The sequence below is a fragment of the Strix aluco genome, chromosome 4, assembly GCF_031877795.1.
Source record: "Strix aluco isolate bStrAlu1 chromosome 4, bStrAlu1.hap1, whole genome shotgun sequence".
Lineage (NCBI taxonomy): Eukaryota > Metazoa > Chordata > Aves > Strigiformes > Strigidae > Strix > Strix aluco.
In genome coordinates, this window is record NC_133934.1 from 29814633 (window position 1) to 29834298 (window position 19666).

The 19666-nt window shown below is 34.6% G+C and overlaps 1 protein-coding gene across 13 annotated transcripts in view; it reads right to left on the reverse strand.

The window, feature by feature from the left end:
* The window catches only part of FRYL (FRY like transcription coactivator), a 177509-nt gene that overhangs the window by 33116 nt on the left and 124727 nt on the right, over window positions 1-19666 (reverse strand). For 11 of the 13 annotated variants that reach the window (XM_074822503.1, XM_074822505.1, XM_074822501.1 and 8 more), the window contains 15 exons: window positions 18408-18576; window positions 17013-17097; window positions 15200-15312; window positions 12646-12796; window positions 12202-12305; window positions 11478-11663; window positions 9639-9843; window positions 8631-8752; window positions 7967-8157; window positions 7174-7268; window positions 5306-5916; window positions 4581-4678; window positions 3450-3620; window positions 2301-2441; window positions 2-199 (listed from right to left, as the gene is read on the reverse strand). In XM_074822503.1, the coding sequence (XP_074678604.1) occupies window positions 2-199; window positions 2301-2441; window positions 3450-3620; window positions 4581-4678; window positions 5306-5916; window positions 7174-7268; window positions 7967-8157; window positions 8631-8752; window positions 9639-9843; window positions 11478-11663; window positions 12202-12305; window positions 12646-12796; window positions 15200-15312; window positions 17013-17097; window positions 18408-18576 (2640 nt within the window). The remainder of the gene's footprint in view (window position 1; window positions 200-2300; window positions 2442-3449; window positions 3621-4580; window positions 4679-5305; window positions 5917-7173; window positions 7269-7966; window positions 8158-8630; window positions 8753-9638; window positions 9844-11477; window positions 11664-12201; window positions 12306-12645; window positions 12797-15199; window positions 15313-17012; window positions 17098-18407; window positions 18577-19666) is intronic. The other 2 variants (XM_074822507.1, XM_074822494.1) reach the window with 1 other exon arrangement.

The following is a 19666-nucleotide window of genomic DNA, read 5'->3' on the forward strand; positions in this document are numbered from 1 at the left end:
CCTCTGATATATCGAAATGAAAATCTAAGGTCTTCCCAGGTAGCTCCTTGGAGACATTATTAAAAATTTTTGTGAAAGAGATTTCAGGAGAACCTATGTCACCTCCATAAGACTTTGGAATATCATTAGGTACAACAAGGCTTGCTGACCGAGACACCACCAGTTTCAAAATATTAAGGGCTTCCTTCCAATATGGACTCTAAAAAGAGCATACAGAAATCACAAAACAATCACTTCAAAAAAGTCAGCCATTTTTAATGTACAGTAAGATTTTGCACTGATTCATTGCAAGATTCACAAACCCAAAAGCTCTAATCTTCTACAGGTGGCTGCAAGGTACTAACACAGGTGGGCAGCTTTGGACCTCAAAGTGCCCGGAAGGCAGCACAGCAAGGTACCAGGTCATCCCACAGTGGGCAGTCGGGTGTAGCCAGGCAGCCTCACTAGCTCCAGGTCACAGTGCCAGCCATACCAGACTCTGTTCCATGTCTCTCATTCTCTGTATTCTCACTACATTTTTTACCACTGTCTGGAGTATCTGCCCTTCATGCCCCAGAAAATAAAAACTGATAGCATTTAAAAGCAAAACAACTTTCACCTCCTGGCATCCTTAATTATTTTACACTTATGAGCAGAGTAAACTGAATTTGAAACAGACAAAAATGCTTTGTGCTTTGCATTTCCTCACACATTTCAAAGTTCTTAAAAAAAAAAAAAAAAAAAAAAAGGCAAAAACATTTACAAGGTTTTTATACAGTATCAAACCAATGGAGTGCTTAAAAAAGCCAGGGCAAAAGTATGAGAACATAAGACGCAGAGCCTGAGTTGAGTGCACTCTCCTTAAAAAGATGATTAAGGTAATGTAAATAATTCAGCAGTTTCAACTACAGATTGCGGAGCAAATCACAGAATAGACTCACACCAAAAGCAGCACCTTGGGAGGGTTAAGATTTACACTCCTGAAAATGTTACAATTCTACCTGAAACTTAAATCTTCTAGTTTTTGAAGATAGCAGGATGTCTGCTTTGTTGGTTTTTTTTTTAATTAGGATGCCATGTTTGTTCAAATATTTTTTTAATGCATTAAGGTTTTTTGCATTAAGGTTTTCAAGGCTCTAAGTAGCATAAGCTTCTTTGCAGGTAATGAGAGTCTTTAACAATCTCCTGAATTTCTGTGCATCATAAACATAAAGTAGTCTCAAACTTGAATCGTCCTGTAGCAACTTAAACTTATTAAGATGCATTGTGATTGCAAAGGACTAAAAAAAAATCAGCTTAGTTGCATCACATTTAAACAAGACACATTCAGTTATGGTCTTTTGTTATTTACAGTAGCATGTTTTATTGTGTCAAAAAACATAGGCTTCTCTGCAATACTTTTTTCGATAGTACCATTATTTTGATGGCTAGTATCTTCTAATTAAGATTATATTCCATGGTAGTGTGGGCTTACATAGAAACCTCAGATAAAGGTTAGAGGCAAAGCAAGCAGCCGTCAGGCCATGAAAACTATAGTTATGCTAATCATTTCATTTTGCCTAATGCACTCTGACAGGAGCACAATATCTAAAGTACATATCCATCAATAACAAAACATCCAGGGAACACTACTTTTCTTGGTTAATTATAATTGAATCGTTTGACTGAAATACATTTGGCAATAATGGAATTCAGGAAAAAAAGAAAAGGGGAAGGTGGGGGGAGGCTGTTGTGCACTGAAATGGTTTTATGCTCCAGGCATTTTTATAAAATCTTTCAGCAAGATGCTAGACCTTCTTCCCTGAAATAGATTTTCAGTAAATTGTGTTCCAAGTACAAAGGATCAAATTACCTAAGGCAAAACACTGTTGTTCACCTTTAGGGGACTTTAATAAAAAACATACTCAAATTCGTTAAGGTGTACCTTAATGTTCCTCACAGACATATTAGTGATTTAAAAATAAAAATAAAATGATTTAAGTATGTGTTTAACTGTGAAACTCCCTTTTGAAAACACATATACTTAAATAAAACATTTGTGCTGTATTTAGCAGTAAACATTTCCTTCTATTTTAATAGCTGAAGGATCGTCTCCTCTAACTACATATGTAGACTTGCCTGTATCTCTAAATAGATGTACATTGACCCAGGTAACTTGCCCCACATGATGTAAATCAAACTGGACAAATACATAAGCATAGAATGAATTAAGTACATAGGACAAAAAAAATATACCACGGAATCTGACTTCGAACAACTATTTTTATATCTGAAATAAATTAATTCCCACAAAAATTCAAGTGTAATTTCAGAGTACATACCTGAACATATTTACCAATAACTTTTATAATTTCCAAATTAAACTGCTTCACTGGTGCTGTGGATAGGTCAATATGACTCAGAAGACTGTAGATGATCTGCAGTAAGGACTGTTGCATACTGGATAATCCTTTCTCTAAAAGCTAAAAAAAAAAGTTTTTTAAAATACATAATTTAATTAGGGCCTTTAATGGTAGCAAAAAGTGAAAACAAACATTAAAATATAGCTAACTTCCATACATATTTATTTTCCTCTTTAAGAAACTTAAGTGTACCACTTCATGTTTTTAAAACTGTTTTAGCATTGAAAAAAAAAGTAATGCAGTAGAACAATGTTCTCTGTCCTAATTCATTTTTTTCCCTGAATTCTGACATATTTGTTAGCACGGATCTAAAACGCTTAATAATAGAACACTTCTCATTAAATAGAGATGTTCATACGAATTCAAAATCTCAAAGCTGTATGAAAACCTATTACATCTACACCTTAAAGAAAGCTGGTAAACACAATCTTATGAAAAAAATAAGTACATATGAAGTCATTCATGAGAATGTACAAATATTTTTAAAAAATATATTCATCAGTTTGAAGTGATATACTTCAAGGACAAGCTCTATAAGCTCTTTACACAAGGTACTATTTTAAAGGCGTTTTCCTGTATGAATGACTGGCAGAATCATATACTGAATTCTATAATGATCTTTGATTATATACTATGCCATACTTACAACTGAACTTCGAAATTATTTTTTAAGTTGTGATAAGGACATCTTAAAATGTGTACTTGGCTAAAAAAAGGTCTCTTAAAATTTGCAGTAAGTATATTTTGCTAAATCCAAGGCAGCATGTACATTTTATTCATGTAGTACAGAATATAAATATCTACTACAAAACTACTACCATAAAAAGGGATCTTTCATTAGAGGAATTATCATTTCAAGCTACATTTAAATTGCTGCTCCACAATGGCAGTAGTCATCCCTCTTCTATAACCTAGAACATTTTAATATTATTCTCCCATTATGGAAGATGTGCTCCCCCCCCCCCCCGCCCCAGTATTAGAATCACAAAAAATAAGGAATTGGCAATGAGTAAATGTAATGTTGATCACAGACTGTTAACATAAGACACACTTTTATTAAAAATTTACCTCTGCAAGATAAGTTACGAGGTTAAATGTGGCATCTGAGAAAGAGTCATGCAAATATCTACACACTACGTTAATCCAGTTAGAACAGTCTCTGGAATAACTGTGTGTACTGTATAAACTCATCATATGAGCCAGATTGGCAAGAGTTGGTGATTTCTCCTCTGCACAAACCTGAAAAGCAAAAGCACATTTAATTATATTAGAAATGACAATTTTTTAACCTAAGCATTCACAAGTCATTATGCACCTTTTCCAGATTTCACTCTATTTTCTAATAACTGAAATTGAACTAATCACACAAGCAACACCTACAGTTTCTGTTGAATTTTGGTACCGTGGCATCCATGCTCCAAGGTCATTTACTACTCATACCAAGCTTACCTCAACTAGTGTCCCTAGGTAGCAGTGCAAGTATTTAAGGGACAGCAGTAATTTTTGGATTTGCATCAGGCATGTACTCCTTTGAGATGGCCTGCACACAATTAAGTGATTTATGTGTCGCAGTCTGGGCAGCCTGAGGGCTATGACTGCATCTCCTATGACAGGCAGCACCTTCTCATTCCCCTTTCCACATTCTTCCTTAAAACACAGACTGTGAGGCCAGCATACCACCACTCTGGCTGGAGACTGTTGGTGTGTACCGTGTATGGCTTTAACAGGCACTACAGTTCAGGAATATTCCAAGGTTAATCACTGTGTGCAAGTAACAGAAAGAACATACTACCTTTTCTTCTCTACCTACCAGTCCAAAGGGTAAGGATCACTTCCTTCTCATAAGTAAATTAGGAAGTGTGCTTAAAAATTGTTTAAGTTTACCTTTAAAATTATAAACTGAAAAATCAGACAAATAGGAAACGTGGTTGATATCATTAATAAGGAAATTTGTTCTTTACATCAAAATTTCATTGAATAAGCTAAATGTGTCTTTTCATTGACAAAGAAAAACTCGGATTGATATGAGGTCCAACTATATAAACTAGGACTGGATCACATCTTTAAAATACAACATTTTATAGTTATTTCTATATTACTATTAGAATCACATTAAAGTATTATGTAAGAGAGCAGAAAAATACAGAAACAATGCTGATATAAACACCTGGATACTTCTCCAAGCATCATTTTACATACCTTTGCTATCCTGTCAGCTGTTTCTTTACAAAACTGTGTTGGGTTATCAAAATGTTGGATCAGATGAGGAAGCAGGCACAAGATGTTTAGTGGAAATCCTAAATACATACATAAACACAGTTATATGAGCCCTAAAGATTCTTAATATCACTTAATTTAATATGGAGTTATCCAGTATTTAAGAACCTTTACAACATGACACATACATTCACACAGATAAATAAATTATATATACACATACATGTAACTAAGTGTGTATGTATGCAGAATATATATAAATGTGTCTGTGCTGGGTATAAATATGCATAAAATGAAAAGAAAAACATCACCAGACCAATTAAGCAAAACTCATGAAACTGGATAGCTTTAGGCAGTACAGTCACATTGTTTCTAAAATGTAAATGTTTGAAATAGTACTAATTGAACTAGTTACCACAATAATGAAAAATAATACACGTGCTTTTAAAACTCACCTGTAAGCAATTTTGAAGTCAGTTAATAGTCAATACATACAGTTTACATGCAGTATTTCTTGGCAGATAATCATAGTCTGTAATAGTAATGTATTCCCACTATATAACACTATAATATCGACAACTGTAAAAAGCATTTAACTGAAGTTTGGGGTTTTTTTTCTTAAGACAAATGCATGATTACTACTGATTTTGATTACACTTAATTTGAAGAAAAAATGTTTTCATTACACATGCATTTAATAAAAATACCTGCTAACTGAGAAGGATCCACCAAAGCATGCCTGGAAATTGTGATGAGTTTACTGAGAAGATGAACGGTCATTTCTTGTGTAGATGCTGAAGTAAAGCCTTTTAGGAAAAGCTGCTGAAGGCCTGGAAAGTTATTCCATTTCAGTTTATTCTGCACCTTTTCTATCTTTTCCCGACTCTCTGATTTATCCAGAGGCAAGTGAATAAGAAGCTTGTTGAGTAACTTGAGAGCCAAAAGGTATTCATACTCGTAATCTGACTCTAGCAACGAAGCTGCAATCCAAAATATGGTGGCCATCAAGTTGACAGGGTCAGTAGTGGGCTGCACATCATACACCCCTCCCTCTCTCAGGGAGGAAAGGCTTCTAGTCCTGGCTAAACTTCCGCCGTGATTTATTCTTCCATCCATTATATCCAGTGTGTTGCTCCGTCGACGGTCGCCTCTCCGCTCATTGACTAAATTCAGTCTCAAAGAATTACTCCTTGTATTACTGCTGTAGTACCCCAAACAACTGCCACTATTAATGGGACTTGTGCTTAGATTTATCTGTCCAGTGCTTTTCCTATTAGCTGCATACTTGTTTCCCATTACAGAATCATGGTACGAGGTTCTAAAATAAAAATCAATATTACATATTACTCCATGCAAAATACTTTAAGAACACAGTTTAGAAAAAGGGAAGAGAGGAAAAAGGTGTTACACTAATCACATATATACACACACAATGAGTACTCCACTTCCATCACTGTAAGAGTATTATAATATGAAAATACAGAATTTCTATATATAAATAAAATATCCTTACAGCATAAGGATAAGACTGTAGCATTCCACTATCTCTGCTCCCAAATCTATTTGTTATAATCCCAGAACACCAAAATAGTTACATAAGAATTCAGTAAAAGCAGAAAAATTAGCCTATAGCATGTAAAAGATTATCTGCAAATGAAGATCTAGCATTCCAATTTACTTATAGATGTGATAAAGGTAGAGAAATTAATGAATTAATAAATGAAATTATTTACTTATTACTATATATTTCTCTGAAACATCTGACCTAGTAAAACCAACACCTTCCAGTTCCAATACTGAAAAATCAAGCGTATTCCTAGAAATCTCAACATTTTCAAAAACTTTGCCATTAAGTCAAACAAATAAAGATGTCTGTACATTCAGGCATTTTTTCTGTTTGATAAAAAGTCATTGAGCTAACCACTCAGACTGTAATGAGACACACAAATGACTCAAGACTGTTCAATTACACTTCTCATACATGGACAACAAATCTGAGGCCTAAGACAGACTAACATTTGCTGTAACTGAAGAATTTTCTTCTGTATTAACATTGGAATAAAAGTACTTGTTGCAATACAGAGGTTTTCATCTGTAAACCTTAATTATCTTAAATTATCTTTTAAAGATTGGTGCCATTACCTTCATTATACATGAAATAAGCTGTAAAAACAAGACCCCCCCCCAAATTACATTATTGTTCAAGGTCAGTAGAACCTGATTAAAAAAGTTCTAAATGTACTCAGTGCCTTTATTTTTGAGAAGTTTCAGAAGAACTGATAACATTTCAGAATTGAGCCACAAGGAACACCTTGAACACTTTTTTTTTTTTTTTAAATTGTACCCAAGAGGGTAAGTTGAAATGGTAGCAGAGATCTTTTTCAGAAAATCTAGATTCTTCTGAGTTGTGCTTGACATAGAATGATAAACATAAAAGAGCAAGCAATTCTGCTATAAAGATACAACTATTCTGCAAAGACAACAAGAAATTATTTCATTGCCTTTGTAATACAGATCTTTAATAATTCAAAAATATAAATATGTGTAATGTAGCTTGACTCATAAAAGAACTTACTGAGAAAGGGCAGAAAGTAGATCATAATGCTTCATGGTTTCAGCCAATGTATCAATAGCAGACTCTAATGTCAGAAGCAATTCTATGACAAAACCCTGGGGAAAGCCACAGGTCATTATAAATTATGCAATAGGCACAAGGAAGATCACAGAAAATCTACTGAGTAGTGATACAAAAATATAAAATCAGTATCAGTAAATAAATTACTATTTCATGCTTCAATTAGAACACAATCGTGATGAGACAGCTCAAATTAGCAGCATAGCTTCAAGTCAGGGAAAAACTTTAATTCATTTCTAAATATTCACAGAATTAATTCTGGTTTGCATTATTTTTAAGAATGGACCGAAGGATGGAGTCATTTAGACTCTCATTTTGCAGTATTAAAAAATTAGGTCCACTTTTAGATGTATGACAGTAAGTCGGATGGCTGTTAACACTTTATCAGGTTAATAATAAAAGAACACCTAAATTATTTTTTACATGGCTGATCTCAGGATTCTCTAGCTATGGAAGAGAAGGTGTTTTCAGGAAAGAGATGTATCAAACTCTCTGAAAGTTGCTATTGCTGTAGAAGAGAATGTGCACAGCTCACCTTTTCATCATTCAATTAGGTGAAAATTCTAAAAGTGTCACGATTTTTTGTTTTGAAATTTGAAGTATCTTTATTTAAAAATAAAAAGCCACTGAATAAGAAATGCTTTTAAGTCTTACTGTCATTAAAATAATAATGCAACTATGTTATTTAGACAGACTTAGTTTTCTAATAAAGTGGGGGAAAAATTTCAAATACCTGAGCTTCTTCTCCTGCATCTCCAACAGTTTCTACTAGTCTGGAGAGAACATCAGAAAGCGTAGAGGCAGTAAGAGGCTGCTTCAGAGCTCTGAAAATCTGAAAGGACCTCCCAGCATAATGTCGAGAGGAGCACGAAAGCGCAGTTTGCAAAGCAACTTCACTGAGACGGTGTTCCAATTGTAGTCCACCTATAAGAGCAAGTAAATACTCAAGTAACATAATGCTTTATAAAAACCAAACCCATGTGAATTCAATGAAGAGTAAATTGCCAAAGTCGTCATTAATTTTAAAATACTCTCAACTTCTACATTTTTCTCAAGGAGTATTACTCTTAAAAATCTTTCCACACATATAAACTTGTATTCCATAATATTTAACACTGGAGAGACTTGCAGAGTATAAAAGATTTATGATTTGACTAGTAAGTGTCCACAATAAATAAGATATCTTATCTCATTCCTAAAAGATTGTATTTAAATCTGTCATCATAGAAACATGAACCGAAGTGTGCAATACACAAGAAAAATCCATTATTTAGAAGCAGTAAGCGATCACCTAGAGTGATTTTATAGATAACCTGCAAATCTACAGGCATTCAAAAAAATTCATTTAGTTCGCAGACTTGGACATTCCATCATGCATTGACTGTTTTCTAACCTACCTGAGCTAGACTGTTTAAATATAGATACCACATGCTTTAAAAACACAGTTAACTGTTCAGCACTTTTTATATTAGGGTTCTTGGCCGAAACATCTTCATGATTCCAAAGTGGGCCTCTTTTCCTAAAAATATAAAGATAGAGTAAACAAAATATAAAACAGTCTTTGTCATCAATATTATCTAAATGTTATTTTAACTTTAAGGTTAACTGCAAAAGAATCTATTTACCACAGGAAAGAAACCATTTAGAACTGCAGACACCAATGCAAAAAGTTTGACAGCTGCTCAGTATTGTACAAAAATATACAAGACAAGGTGAAAAGCAATATATCAGATCCAATTGAAATAACAGCATAACTTTAGAAAGATATATTCTCTGTTAGGTAATATTTATTTATCTAATAAAGAACCAGTACAACTTAAAACAACTTTCTTTCTTCCCATCAATACACCACGTTATTCTACATTTAGGCTGATGTAAAGCATAAGTAATCACAAGGTTTGAGAAACATGTGGGATTTCAGATTTACACAATCTTGAGAGCTTTATATAAACTACCAAACAAACGGCACAAGTGTTGATGGTTTTACAGATGTTCTTTGCCACAAATTTTTAGTTTTTGAATAGCCAGGTCTCTACTACTAGGTAATCCATAAACTCCACACAAATCCTGCAGATCCCTTATCATCTTTATGTATTCCAGCCCTAATCCTTTAGATGGAAAAGGGAATTCTATAAACTGTGTGGCAAGCAAAAATAACAGACCTGTGTAGAACACGGCAAAAGACTTTTAAACAGGACATGAAAGGGTGGCCAAATTTCTCTGAAATTGTTGGAAAGTTAGAGTTGTTTATAGGCTGTATCACATAAAACCACTTCAGTATTAAACTGCCTCTTACTGGTGATAAAGCAGAGACAAAAATTAGATAACGCGATGCTAAATAGTAAGGGCTTTGCCATATTTCCACAAAATACATGTCTTGACAAAAATGAGAATTGAAATCTTACCTTGAGGTAATAAATTCTATGAGGGTTTTCACTTTTTCATCCTGCTCTACTGAAATGTCAACCTCATTGAGGATTGTGGTGTGCAGATGAGAAATGGCAGCACTTGTGTTTCCTAAACTGATGCTAGAAGAGGTAGAACTTGAACTAAGCCCTGAGTCTGTCATTGGGGAGGGCTGGTAATCAGGTATAAAATCATGAACACCTGCTGAAATTAAAATAAGATGATTATGCACTCTTAAGTTGACAGTTAATATTAAATATATAAAAATCAGTAACTTAGCAAATGTAATGAGAATAATTTAATGGATGTAATAATTTCAATGAAATCAACAAGTCTGATATATGCGAAGTCTTCACATGACTGTACCCTTAATAAGGAACTGATAGATCCCTTTTTAAAACCACTGTATTATGTTTGATTTTGTATTGGTAATATGACAGCTCATCAGCTTCTGAGGCATCTCATCTTAGTAAGTTGAGACAAATGATATAAACTACTTCCTAATAATGCGCAGATAGGTTTTTTTGTAAAAACTCAGTCCCAGCATAACTGACAGCACTTCAAATGAGTGAATGCTAAGTATTAGCTAGTGAATTGATGCTAAGCAGAGCTCCTCTGGCTGCACAAAGTTTCTCTGAACTTAGCTTAATCTTGCTGCTGCCACATTTTTCTCTCCATGTAAAGAACCATGTGGCAATAAAATACAACTGCAGTATCATATGAGGTGCTGGGAGAAAGTAAACTGGCAAGGAAAAGTGGGTCATCAATATTTGACTGTAACAACTGAGCATAAGCTTAAGACTCACTGACATCCACCACAAATTTTCACTCTGCAAAGCCACAGGGTATTAGTTGGTTCAAATAAAATTTAACATCGGCTCGTCTGACCCTGTGCTAGGCATGCATACCTGTAATCACCTTCTCTTAATCACCAGCTAGAAATGTTTGATGCCGATCTTACTCTAGTTTCTATCAGACATTTTTGTTTTAATAATAGCAAAATACTGTGTCAAATTTAGACAGAAATGTAAAGATTAGGAATGGAATGGTTTGTATAGGTCACCATATAGGTGCATCAGTAAAGTTCTGCAAATAGTTTTACATAAAAGAATTCTTCCACTATACTCACTTTTTAATTCCTCATTGCTATATCAAATTCACAAAACAGATGAATATTTTTGTTAGTGACAAAACCACTTCTGATGTGATCAAAACAAAACAGATTGTATAGCAATATGCTGCCACCTACTGAAGTAATATGAAATACTAGGTTTCAAAAAAATTAACTATTTCACATTTCTTTAGAAACTACAATAGGGTCACATCATCAAACTATTCCTTTCATAAAGAGATACACAGAAAATATAGTTTCCTGTATAATTACAATATCGTAATGTTAAGGTGAACATTAAAAGGTAGTATCTCAAAAGAGTATTCTGATAGCCTATTGAACAATGCAATTACAGCTGACAAAAGTCAGAAATTTAAAGTTGCTATAAACAAGTAAGAGATGTAACTTCTTGGGGTTTGTTTTCAAGGGTTGTTTTCAAGGGCATCATAAAGACTGCTGTATTACAGATCTGAAACACAGAGCTCCCTCTGTGGTTTCTGCTACTATTTTCTACTTTTCTTCAACTGCGCTCCCTACTCCGATGACTGAGCACAAAGTGCTAACGAGAACCATATTCATTTTGACTTAATTAAAATTTGAAGAAATACATTTTAATGCCAAGGCCTCAGAAAAATATTACAAATAACAGAAATTTTAATAATGCCTGGAAGAAAAGGTAACTTTCCATGTCATTTTAACAAGCAACACTTTTCAATCTAAAGCATACCTGTGAAAGTATAATCTAAATGGGTAGTTTGCTTGACAGTAAGCACCCTGGACTCATTGAACTCTCTGTTTCTGAGTAGGACAGAAGCAACAGACTGAACATTACTGCCGGATCCCATCACTATCAGTAGATGCAAAAGCAGTCGTTTACAATGCTCATAGACTTCAGTATGACAGTGGTCAAAACCTAACACAAAAAGAAAACGGAAAAGCTTTATTACATTCTCACTGAGTTAAATTATTTTTAAAAAATCAGTATTCAAAACTGATCTGATACACTTTACCAAATAATAGATACCTAATTCACTAAACAATGTTTTTTCAGTGTTTCAATATAAAAACAGAAGCATACATTTTAACAAACATGAATATATCCTTTTGTTTCTCACACAGCAGTAAGAACTTAATCTGTGCTCTGGATGAAAATTACTACACAGAGAAACAGAAAGAAAAAATTTGAATTTTACTGTGTCTTCTACAAGGAGACAGACGTAAAAGTGGCTCCAACAAAGTGCATTTAAACAACTCCAAAAAAACTTATAATTATATTCATATTAATCAAGCTGAAAGATATTTAATTCCATTTTTTAAAATACTGTAAATATTAACACATTAATGAGATTTCAATACTATGGCAAACATTAATTTACATGTGGAAAAGAACAGCTACATAATTAGCTACAATTTCTAAGTTACTAGACATATTCCTGTAAGAATTTAGTTACCTATAAAAATTGCATGAAGCAAAAGATGCAAGTATCCTCCCCATTCCACTTTTACACTGTGGTCAACTATCAAGTCAGTCAAAAGGATCACTGCTATATTGCATCTAAAAACAAAAAAATAATTTTTTAGAAGAACATAACATGAACTTTATGAAGAGCTGCAAAGAACTTAACATGCTACTAACCAGATTTCTTTCTTAAGTCTATAAACATCCACAAAGTTTTATTATAAGGGAAAAGATGAATACTCATAATGAAGATGGAAAAACTTTAGTCCTCCAAATTAAAAGGCTGAGAAATCTTAAACTGCTAGACCTGTGAATAAAACTGCAGAAAACAAAGGTACTATCTACTGTCTTTAAATCTATTGTCTTTAATTTACTGTATTTGTGCAATACAAATGAAAATGTAAGGAATTGCCATCAGCACTGTTAACACAGTTACCTGTGAAGTGACATGCCCGGAGGAGAAGTTTCAGGCAAGTAATCCACCAGTGGTGACCAGCAACCTCCAGTAGGTGGAAAAGGTAAAGGTTCTCCTTGATTGTGCTCCATTACCTTCAACCGCCAGTTTGAATACAGAGGCATTGAATCACCTAACACAATAGATAATTAAATCAAAAAAAAAAAAAAATCTGTATTATATAGTCTTCTAAAGAAATATTTTTAAATTCTTGAAAAGCTGAGATCTGGGAGTTGGGAGGAGGGGGAACCAGACATAAACAGCAGTAGTTGTGACACAAAGTTTAATTAAAAAATTAGTGGTTATTTATTTTAGCATAAGGATGATTCTACAGAAGCCACACACATAACAGAGTAAGATTTAGTTGAACAGGTTCATAAAAACAATGGATGCACATAGGGAACACGTACACACATGAGGAAAAAAAAGGCGAAGTGATCTAATATCATTTCCTTGAATTTTAAACCTCATGTCAGATTGGGAGTTAAGGCTGGGTCCCGAGATCATACTGAGCTCATATTGAAGAGCTGCATTTCATTATAGGCTAATTCTCAAGAGCAGGCTATTTCTCAAGAGCACCACTGTACAGGTCTCGCTAGCAAAAATCCACCAGTTCTACGTGTCAGATGATGCTGGCCTGATACATGGGGTAACTCAGAACTTGCCACCTTTACAACAGCATAGCCCAATTCCACTGCTTGACAAAAGTAACTGCTCAGAAAATCAGTAAATTTGCCAAGAAAACACACAAAGACATCTAGCTTTGATTAAGCAAGCTTCAAAAGTGGAAGAAACACATCAGCTATTTGGTATGAGAATATACTGTGTTACACACCCAAAATATTTTTGTGTTTTCAAATGAGGTGTCTTGGACTTCAGAACGATCAGTTAAGGCTAGAAACAAGTAAGGAAACTGCCTCAACAGTTCAGTGTTTCAGTGATTCTACCAGTTGTCCTTTTAGAAATGTAGCTGTGAAATCAGAAGTTCACACATGTATCAGCTCATTATCACCTTCCTGACTGGAAGTGACAAACTTCTTACTGATGGAACATGTGAATTATCATCTGTTTCAGGATACTCAGTGTTGCTATCACAAATAGCACACAAAGATGAAAATGACCACGACTATAATATTGGACATCACCCATCCAAGCAGTAATAAACACACTGGCTACCCAGAAGGTCCACCAACCTGTTACTGACCCAAAGTTTAGCAGATCTGCATCAGTATGCCCACCCTTTACGACAAGCTGTGTAGAGCACATTATGTTCCACTGTCTTGAAAGAGGCAATACGAACCACATATTCACCCTAACCATTATGGTCTGCACAGAATCAGTCATTAAGGAGTGCATAAGGAGATCCTAATGGATTCTGTTGCTTCAGTACAGCATGGGACACACTGGGTTTCATACTGACACGCAATGCTCAAAATGCAGAAATTTATATCCTGTTGTTCAGTAGTACAAGAAAGTTAAGGAAAAGGCAGTACCGTATTATGTGCTGTACCATATCCAAACAACTTAACTGATAGCAAAATCAACTGTCAAAAAATTGAGTGAAACCTAAGAAGACAGTCTATGGGAGTACTATGATGATCTGGATCAGACTGAAATATATCTGATAATCCCATGCAGGGCTAAACTATAAAGTCATTTTAATTACTAACAGCTTGTTAGCTGAAACAAGAGTTTCAGTCAAATGAGTACTCTGACAAAGCATACAGAACCCACTAATGCAACACATTATTTACTGTCTGACCACTGTCCTCATTTTTGACTGATTACATGACCTGTTTAGCTTTCCCTAGCATTGTCATGATGATTTTATATCTTAGGCACTGGTACAAAAGTAGCCACAGTTAATAAGCTTCTGTTAAAGGAAAGTCTCCAAAAACATATGGAGTTTCAGGAGAAATTTCTACCTCTTTACTTACCTCTGCACCTCAGAAAAGGGATCATAGATCACAAAAAAAAAAACACCCCAAACCACATTTTCAAAGCAAGCTTAAAAATTAGAGGTACACAACAAGATCTTCTTTCCCCAATGTATTTTCCTTTGCTATGGCTTCTCAAAAAGTTTTGTACCCTTTTTTTTTAAACAGGCCAAGGACTGCTATCATTTAAAAGCACAAGTACTTCTAAATTTTTTTTTTAAACTTATTTTCCATCGTCTTTTTCCTCATTCATCTCATCTTCCTCCTGTTTCTTCTGCCTATCTATCTTTGGTGTTGGTACTGGCAAAGAAAACAGAGCAAAACCACTTCGTTCGGGAAAATGTTCACAACTCATTCAGAGGACAAGGAAGGAAAGAATGTGTATTATCTTCTTGGCACATTCTATTGTAATCAAATATATGCTAGACTTCAATAGCAGTACTAAGATCGAGGAATGTAAAAAAGTATATTTTTAATAGGCTCATGCAAAAACCACTGGTAATGTCTATTTTCTCATGTTCCAAAACCCTCAGCAAAAGTATTAACTTGTGAAAACTTTGTTTTCTATCCATATAAATACTTTTAAATAAAAATATTACTTTTTTCCTCTTCGTATGATCCTCCAGAGCTGCTGCTGTAGCGAGATTCTAGTCTGTGGTGCTGGCGGTTTAAGTTGCTGTTCAACCCGCTGTAGATGTCTAGATGCACATAACTGTAAGAACAAGTAAAGCAGCACTAGTAACTGACATTCTGTGACAAAAATTAATCAGGGTCTCTCAGTAAAACTGTATGTCAATAAAACTGTTACGCAAACATATTTCATCTTACAAAGACAATCAATATGATGCCAAAGCATCTCAGCTGTATAAGACACACCTCCTGTAGCAATGCTAGATAAGGGGATTCAAGGAGATAATCCACTACAAATTATATTTGTTTGATCATTTCATTAACATTCAAGCACATGAAAATATTTGTCACCATTATACATAAGTAAGTTCTTCTCACTCCTGAGCAAAATAATGAAATCTCTATTTGATCTGGCACAGACAAACATATACACACACAGAGTGCAAGATCCTGCCTTGCTAATCTGATAAACTATAAAGAAATCGGAGAAATGAGAGTGCTAAAAGCACAATTTCCAAGCTGTTTCTACATAAGTTTCTAAAATTCTCTCCTCCTGGCAAGTCCAAGATATACATGGTATAGCTTATCAAAAAGCATATACCCTGGGGAGGTGTTAGACAACTCTACCGCACATGCCAAAAATTGCAGACTTTCAAAACTGCCTTCATTACTTTACAAGTTTCTTTAGCACCAGCCCCCATAGCAGCCAAATACTTGTCTGTGTCTTGCTAGGCTGAATTCTGAATGACACGTCAGATTCCATAGTTCAGTGATTTATTTTCACACAGCACCCACCCCACCCCTCAATTTAACTGAAGTATTGGGCTTGTCTCTAGTAATATATTTACTAATCTAACTGTATTGACATAATTATCCTAGGGAAGAAAATAAGTGTCCAACTGGGAAATTATATTTGAAATATAATTACTAAGGCTCTCAAACAAGTCATCACAAAATAGATTGGTTTGTGAATTTACCACAGAGTAGCTACTCTACAGTAATGGCATGTGTGCACTTTTTCCTGTGCACCCTTTTTCTCATGCTAATTATAGAATTCCTACTTTCTTTTCACTTTAAGGTTAGCTATCTCATATTTAACACAAAATGAGAGCATGCCCACAGTCAGCTACTGCTGAGCTCTGAGTCCACACGCTGACTAAGTCTATGTTTGCTTTCCACCACCTTCACACCAGTACCACTGTCTGGCAAATTTCTCCAAAAGATTGTTCTTAAGCAACTCAAAAACTGGGGAGGGAGGCATCTAGTTTAAAGCTATCTGGAAAGGATCAGATACCAGGCATGCAAATACCCTAACTGGGAGCACAAACTAGCTTTCAATACATGGGTACTGTTGATTTCTAGTGAGCTAGGAAACCAATTTGCAAATTGGCTACATTACTAAAGTAATAACATTTGCCCTTGACGCATCCATATCCACCTGCAGTATAATTTCTCTTACATAAACATATACAATCCAGTATAATAGTAAGCTAATTCAGGCATCGATAACAATACAGCTATAGCAATACAAAGCCTGATCTGGATTGGTCCCTTAGTTTACTCAGTTTCCTCTACAGCTTTTTGAGTTCAAATTACAATTGAGGCTGCTACTGTTAATCCCAAATAGTATTCCAGTTCTGTTGTTTAAAAACTTATAAAACTTACAGTCATGTATTTCCTGCAATGTAGAAATACCTGGAGCCAATGAAATGAAAGTATTTATGGTACCTACCAGGAATGCCTGTAATTCAACTAATAACTGCTCTTTGAGGAGATACTTACTTCTCTTCAATATTGTCTTTTACATGTTTACTGTCAGGGTTGCCATCTGTGGGAGCTACCATTGTATTGCTACTAGAAGTGGTACCTGTGAATTATGGATAAATAAGAGGATTGGTCAACAAAAAATGAAAAGCAGTCTTACGCACTACACAATGACCCTTATTTATTGTCCATGCCAAAAGTCCTAACCAGGTTTAAACTACAGCAACTTGCACAAATACAAACTGAGCCACAGAAATTACTTTCACATGCAAAAGAAAACTGTTGTTTAGACTAGAATATTCTGAGCTGCTACCATAATTTCACTAACTGGAAAAAATCAATCCATTCCAGGAATCTGAGTCTTTAAAGTAAATTAAGTAGAAAGGCCTGTTTTTGAAGCAGGATTTAGAGACCCATTTTTTTTTCTTTCCTGGATGCTATACATCATAGTAATCCATAAAATGTAGTTGGACTTTGGTAGACAATTAATTCAAACCACAAAGAGATTAGGGATTAAAATCTAACAGCCTGGAGCAAAGCTTATGTCTACTTCTTTTTAAGAGAAACCTCCAAGCATCACACTGAATAGATAAACACAATCAGAAATAATTTCTCACCTTCCCCACAGATTTTTCTACTCTCAACTACACTTAAGTGTAAGATGACCATAATTTTTTTTCACACTTTTTAAACATTTTCACGAACAAACGTCAATGCATCCACCTTGTGATCCACATAATCCCTATGTGATAGGTCCAGGCTGCTTCATAACACTGACAGCTTTGCAGGACAAAAGTTAAGTCCTTGCTTAGATACTCTCCTATCCATGTCTTCTGTGGCTCACTTCGAAAGATGCTTCATGAGGACCAGAGAGCTTTTCCCCACATTTCTCAGCATGTTCTTGGACTGAAGCATGAGGTAGACACTTTTTATATTTTCAGTGGGGGGGTTTTCTGATGATTGATCTATTGTTATTTGTTAATTATTTCTAAATAAATTCTCCTAAGTAAGTGTACTTGCATAAATTCCTACAGATGCAGCTTGTGTCTGTAACAGAACTTAAAATATAACAACTTACATGGATTTAAAATTATGTAAGTTTTCCCAGCTGTTTGTCTGAATTAAGAGTGATACAGTGAGGGTAAACAGTGCAAGATCTGAACATAGACAAAGTCTAACACATATTAATACAAACCTGCTCCTTGTGAACCTATCAGGTGTTCTTTAATAAGAACTCTAGGTACATAAAAAACTGCAGATCTTGTAAAACAGACTTTGTACATGAATTTATTTTTAGAAACAGTACATCGTAATCCTATTGAATATTTACAGATGAACTCCAATGTTATAACTGATTGATAACAGCATGTTTATCATTGACAATAATAAAAGTTTAAGTTAATAAATTCTCACCTGAAGTGACAGAGGGGATTTTGTAACTGGAAGTAATGCGGTAATATGGTGGATTATCCATATGTGTGACTCCTGAACTGACAGGATCTGTAAGCTGAAGTTCACTCACCAGCTCTTCTAGTAGTTGCATTGTTTTATCTCTACCCAAGTAAACAATAACTTTCTTTACCTACCATCAAAAAAAAAAGTATATTTATATAAGATGGATAAGATGGTACGTACATAAATAAAATTCTTATTGCAGTGACTTGATTAAAAAAAAGGAAAAGAAGATATTTGAATACTGCAACTTGTTAGAATCAATATCTACCTGCACTTCAAGTGAGCATACCTGAAACTTACTGTCGTTCTGAAAGCAAACAAAATTGCTTTCACGGCTGTCAACAGCAGCAAGCACCAGAAACATATCACAGGAGTAAGAAAATAAGTCTTCTGAGTTCAATGACAGTTAATTCAAGCAGCAAAAGATTTTCTTACAAAGGTTTTAGCAACATCTGAGATAAACATTGGAGTGAATGTGTTCTGACACCATTTATTTTTGATACTTCACAGTTGTGTTCTACACTATTTCTTTTCCAGCAAGTATCATATTTTTCCTCATGCTATTCTGCAGTGCTCTCACATGCTTTGACAAAAAATAAAATTGCTTTTGAGGTGGCTTGGAGTGGAGGTTTTTTTTAATACTTGGTCATGTGAAAATAATCACACTGTCCCTACATGGCATGACAGGTGCTTGATTTTACTATATTATCTGTCTGCTTTTTAGGACTATCCTAAATTACAGCATGAGGAAAAAAAATTAATTCCCAAAATGCTCAAGGCTTTTATATACTCTGGTAAGAATAAACACCTTACTACAGCAATATTTTATTAAGCATATAGCAATTAAGGATTCTCCACTACATCTTACTTCAGCAAACTAATCCTCGTCACTGCTAAGCAGCAGCAGACGGCTGCTACTCAAGTGATTACTCTAGATATCAGTAAATTCATATTTTTTCTGACATTTTATTGAATCATTACTGCTCAATGATTTATTTCCATCCTTCTGATAGAACTCAAAGATGAATGGTAAGCAAGTGATCCAGGGCATCTGACTTGTGGAATTACTTTGTCACCTTTTTCAAACCATATACATAAAGATTTTGGGCTGAAACATTAAGCTAGATTTCCTGATTTGCAATGACAACTATTGCCGATCAGTGAAGAACTTAAGCTGTCCTTAGTAAGAACTTAATAATATTATAGGTCCTGATTGT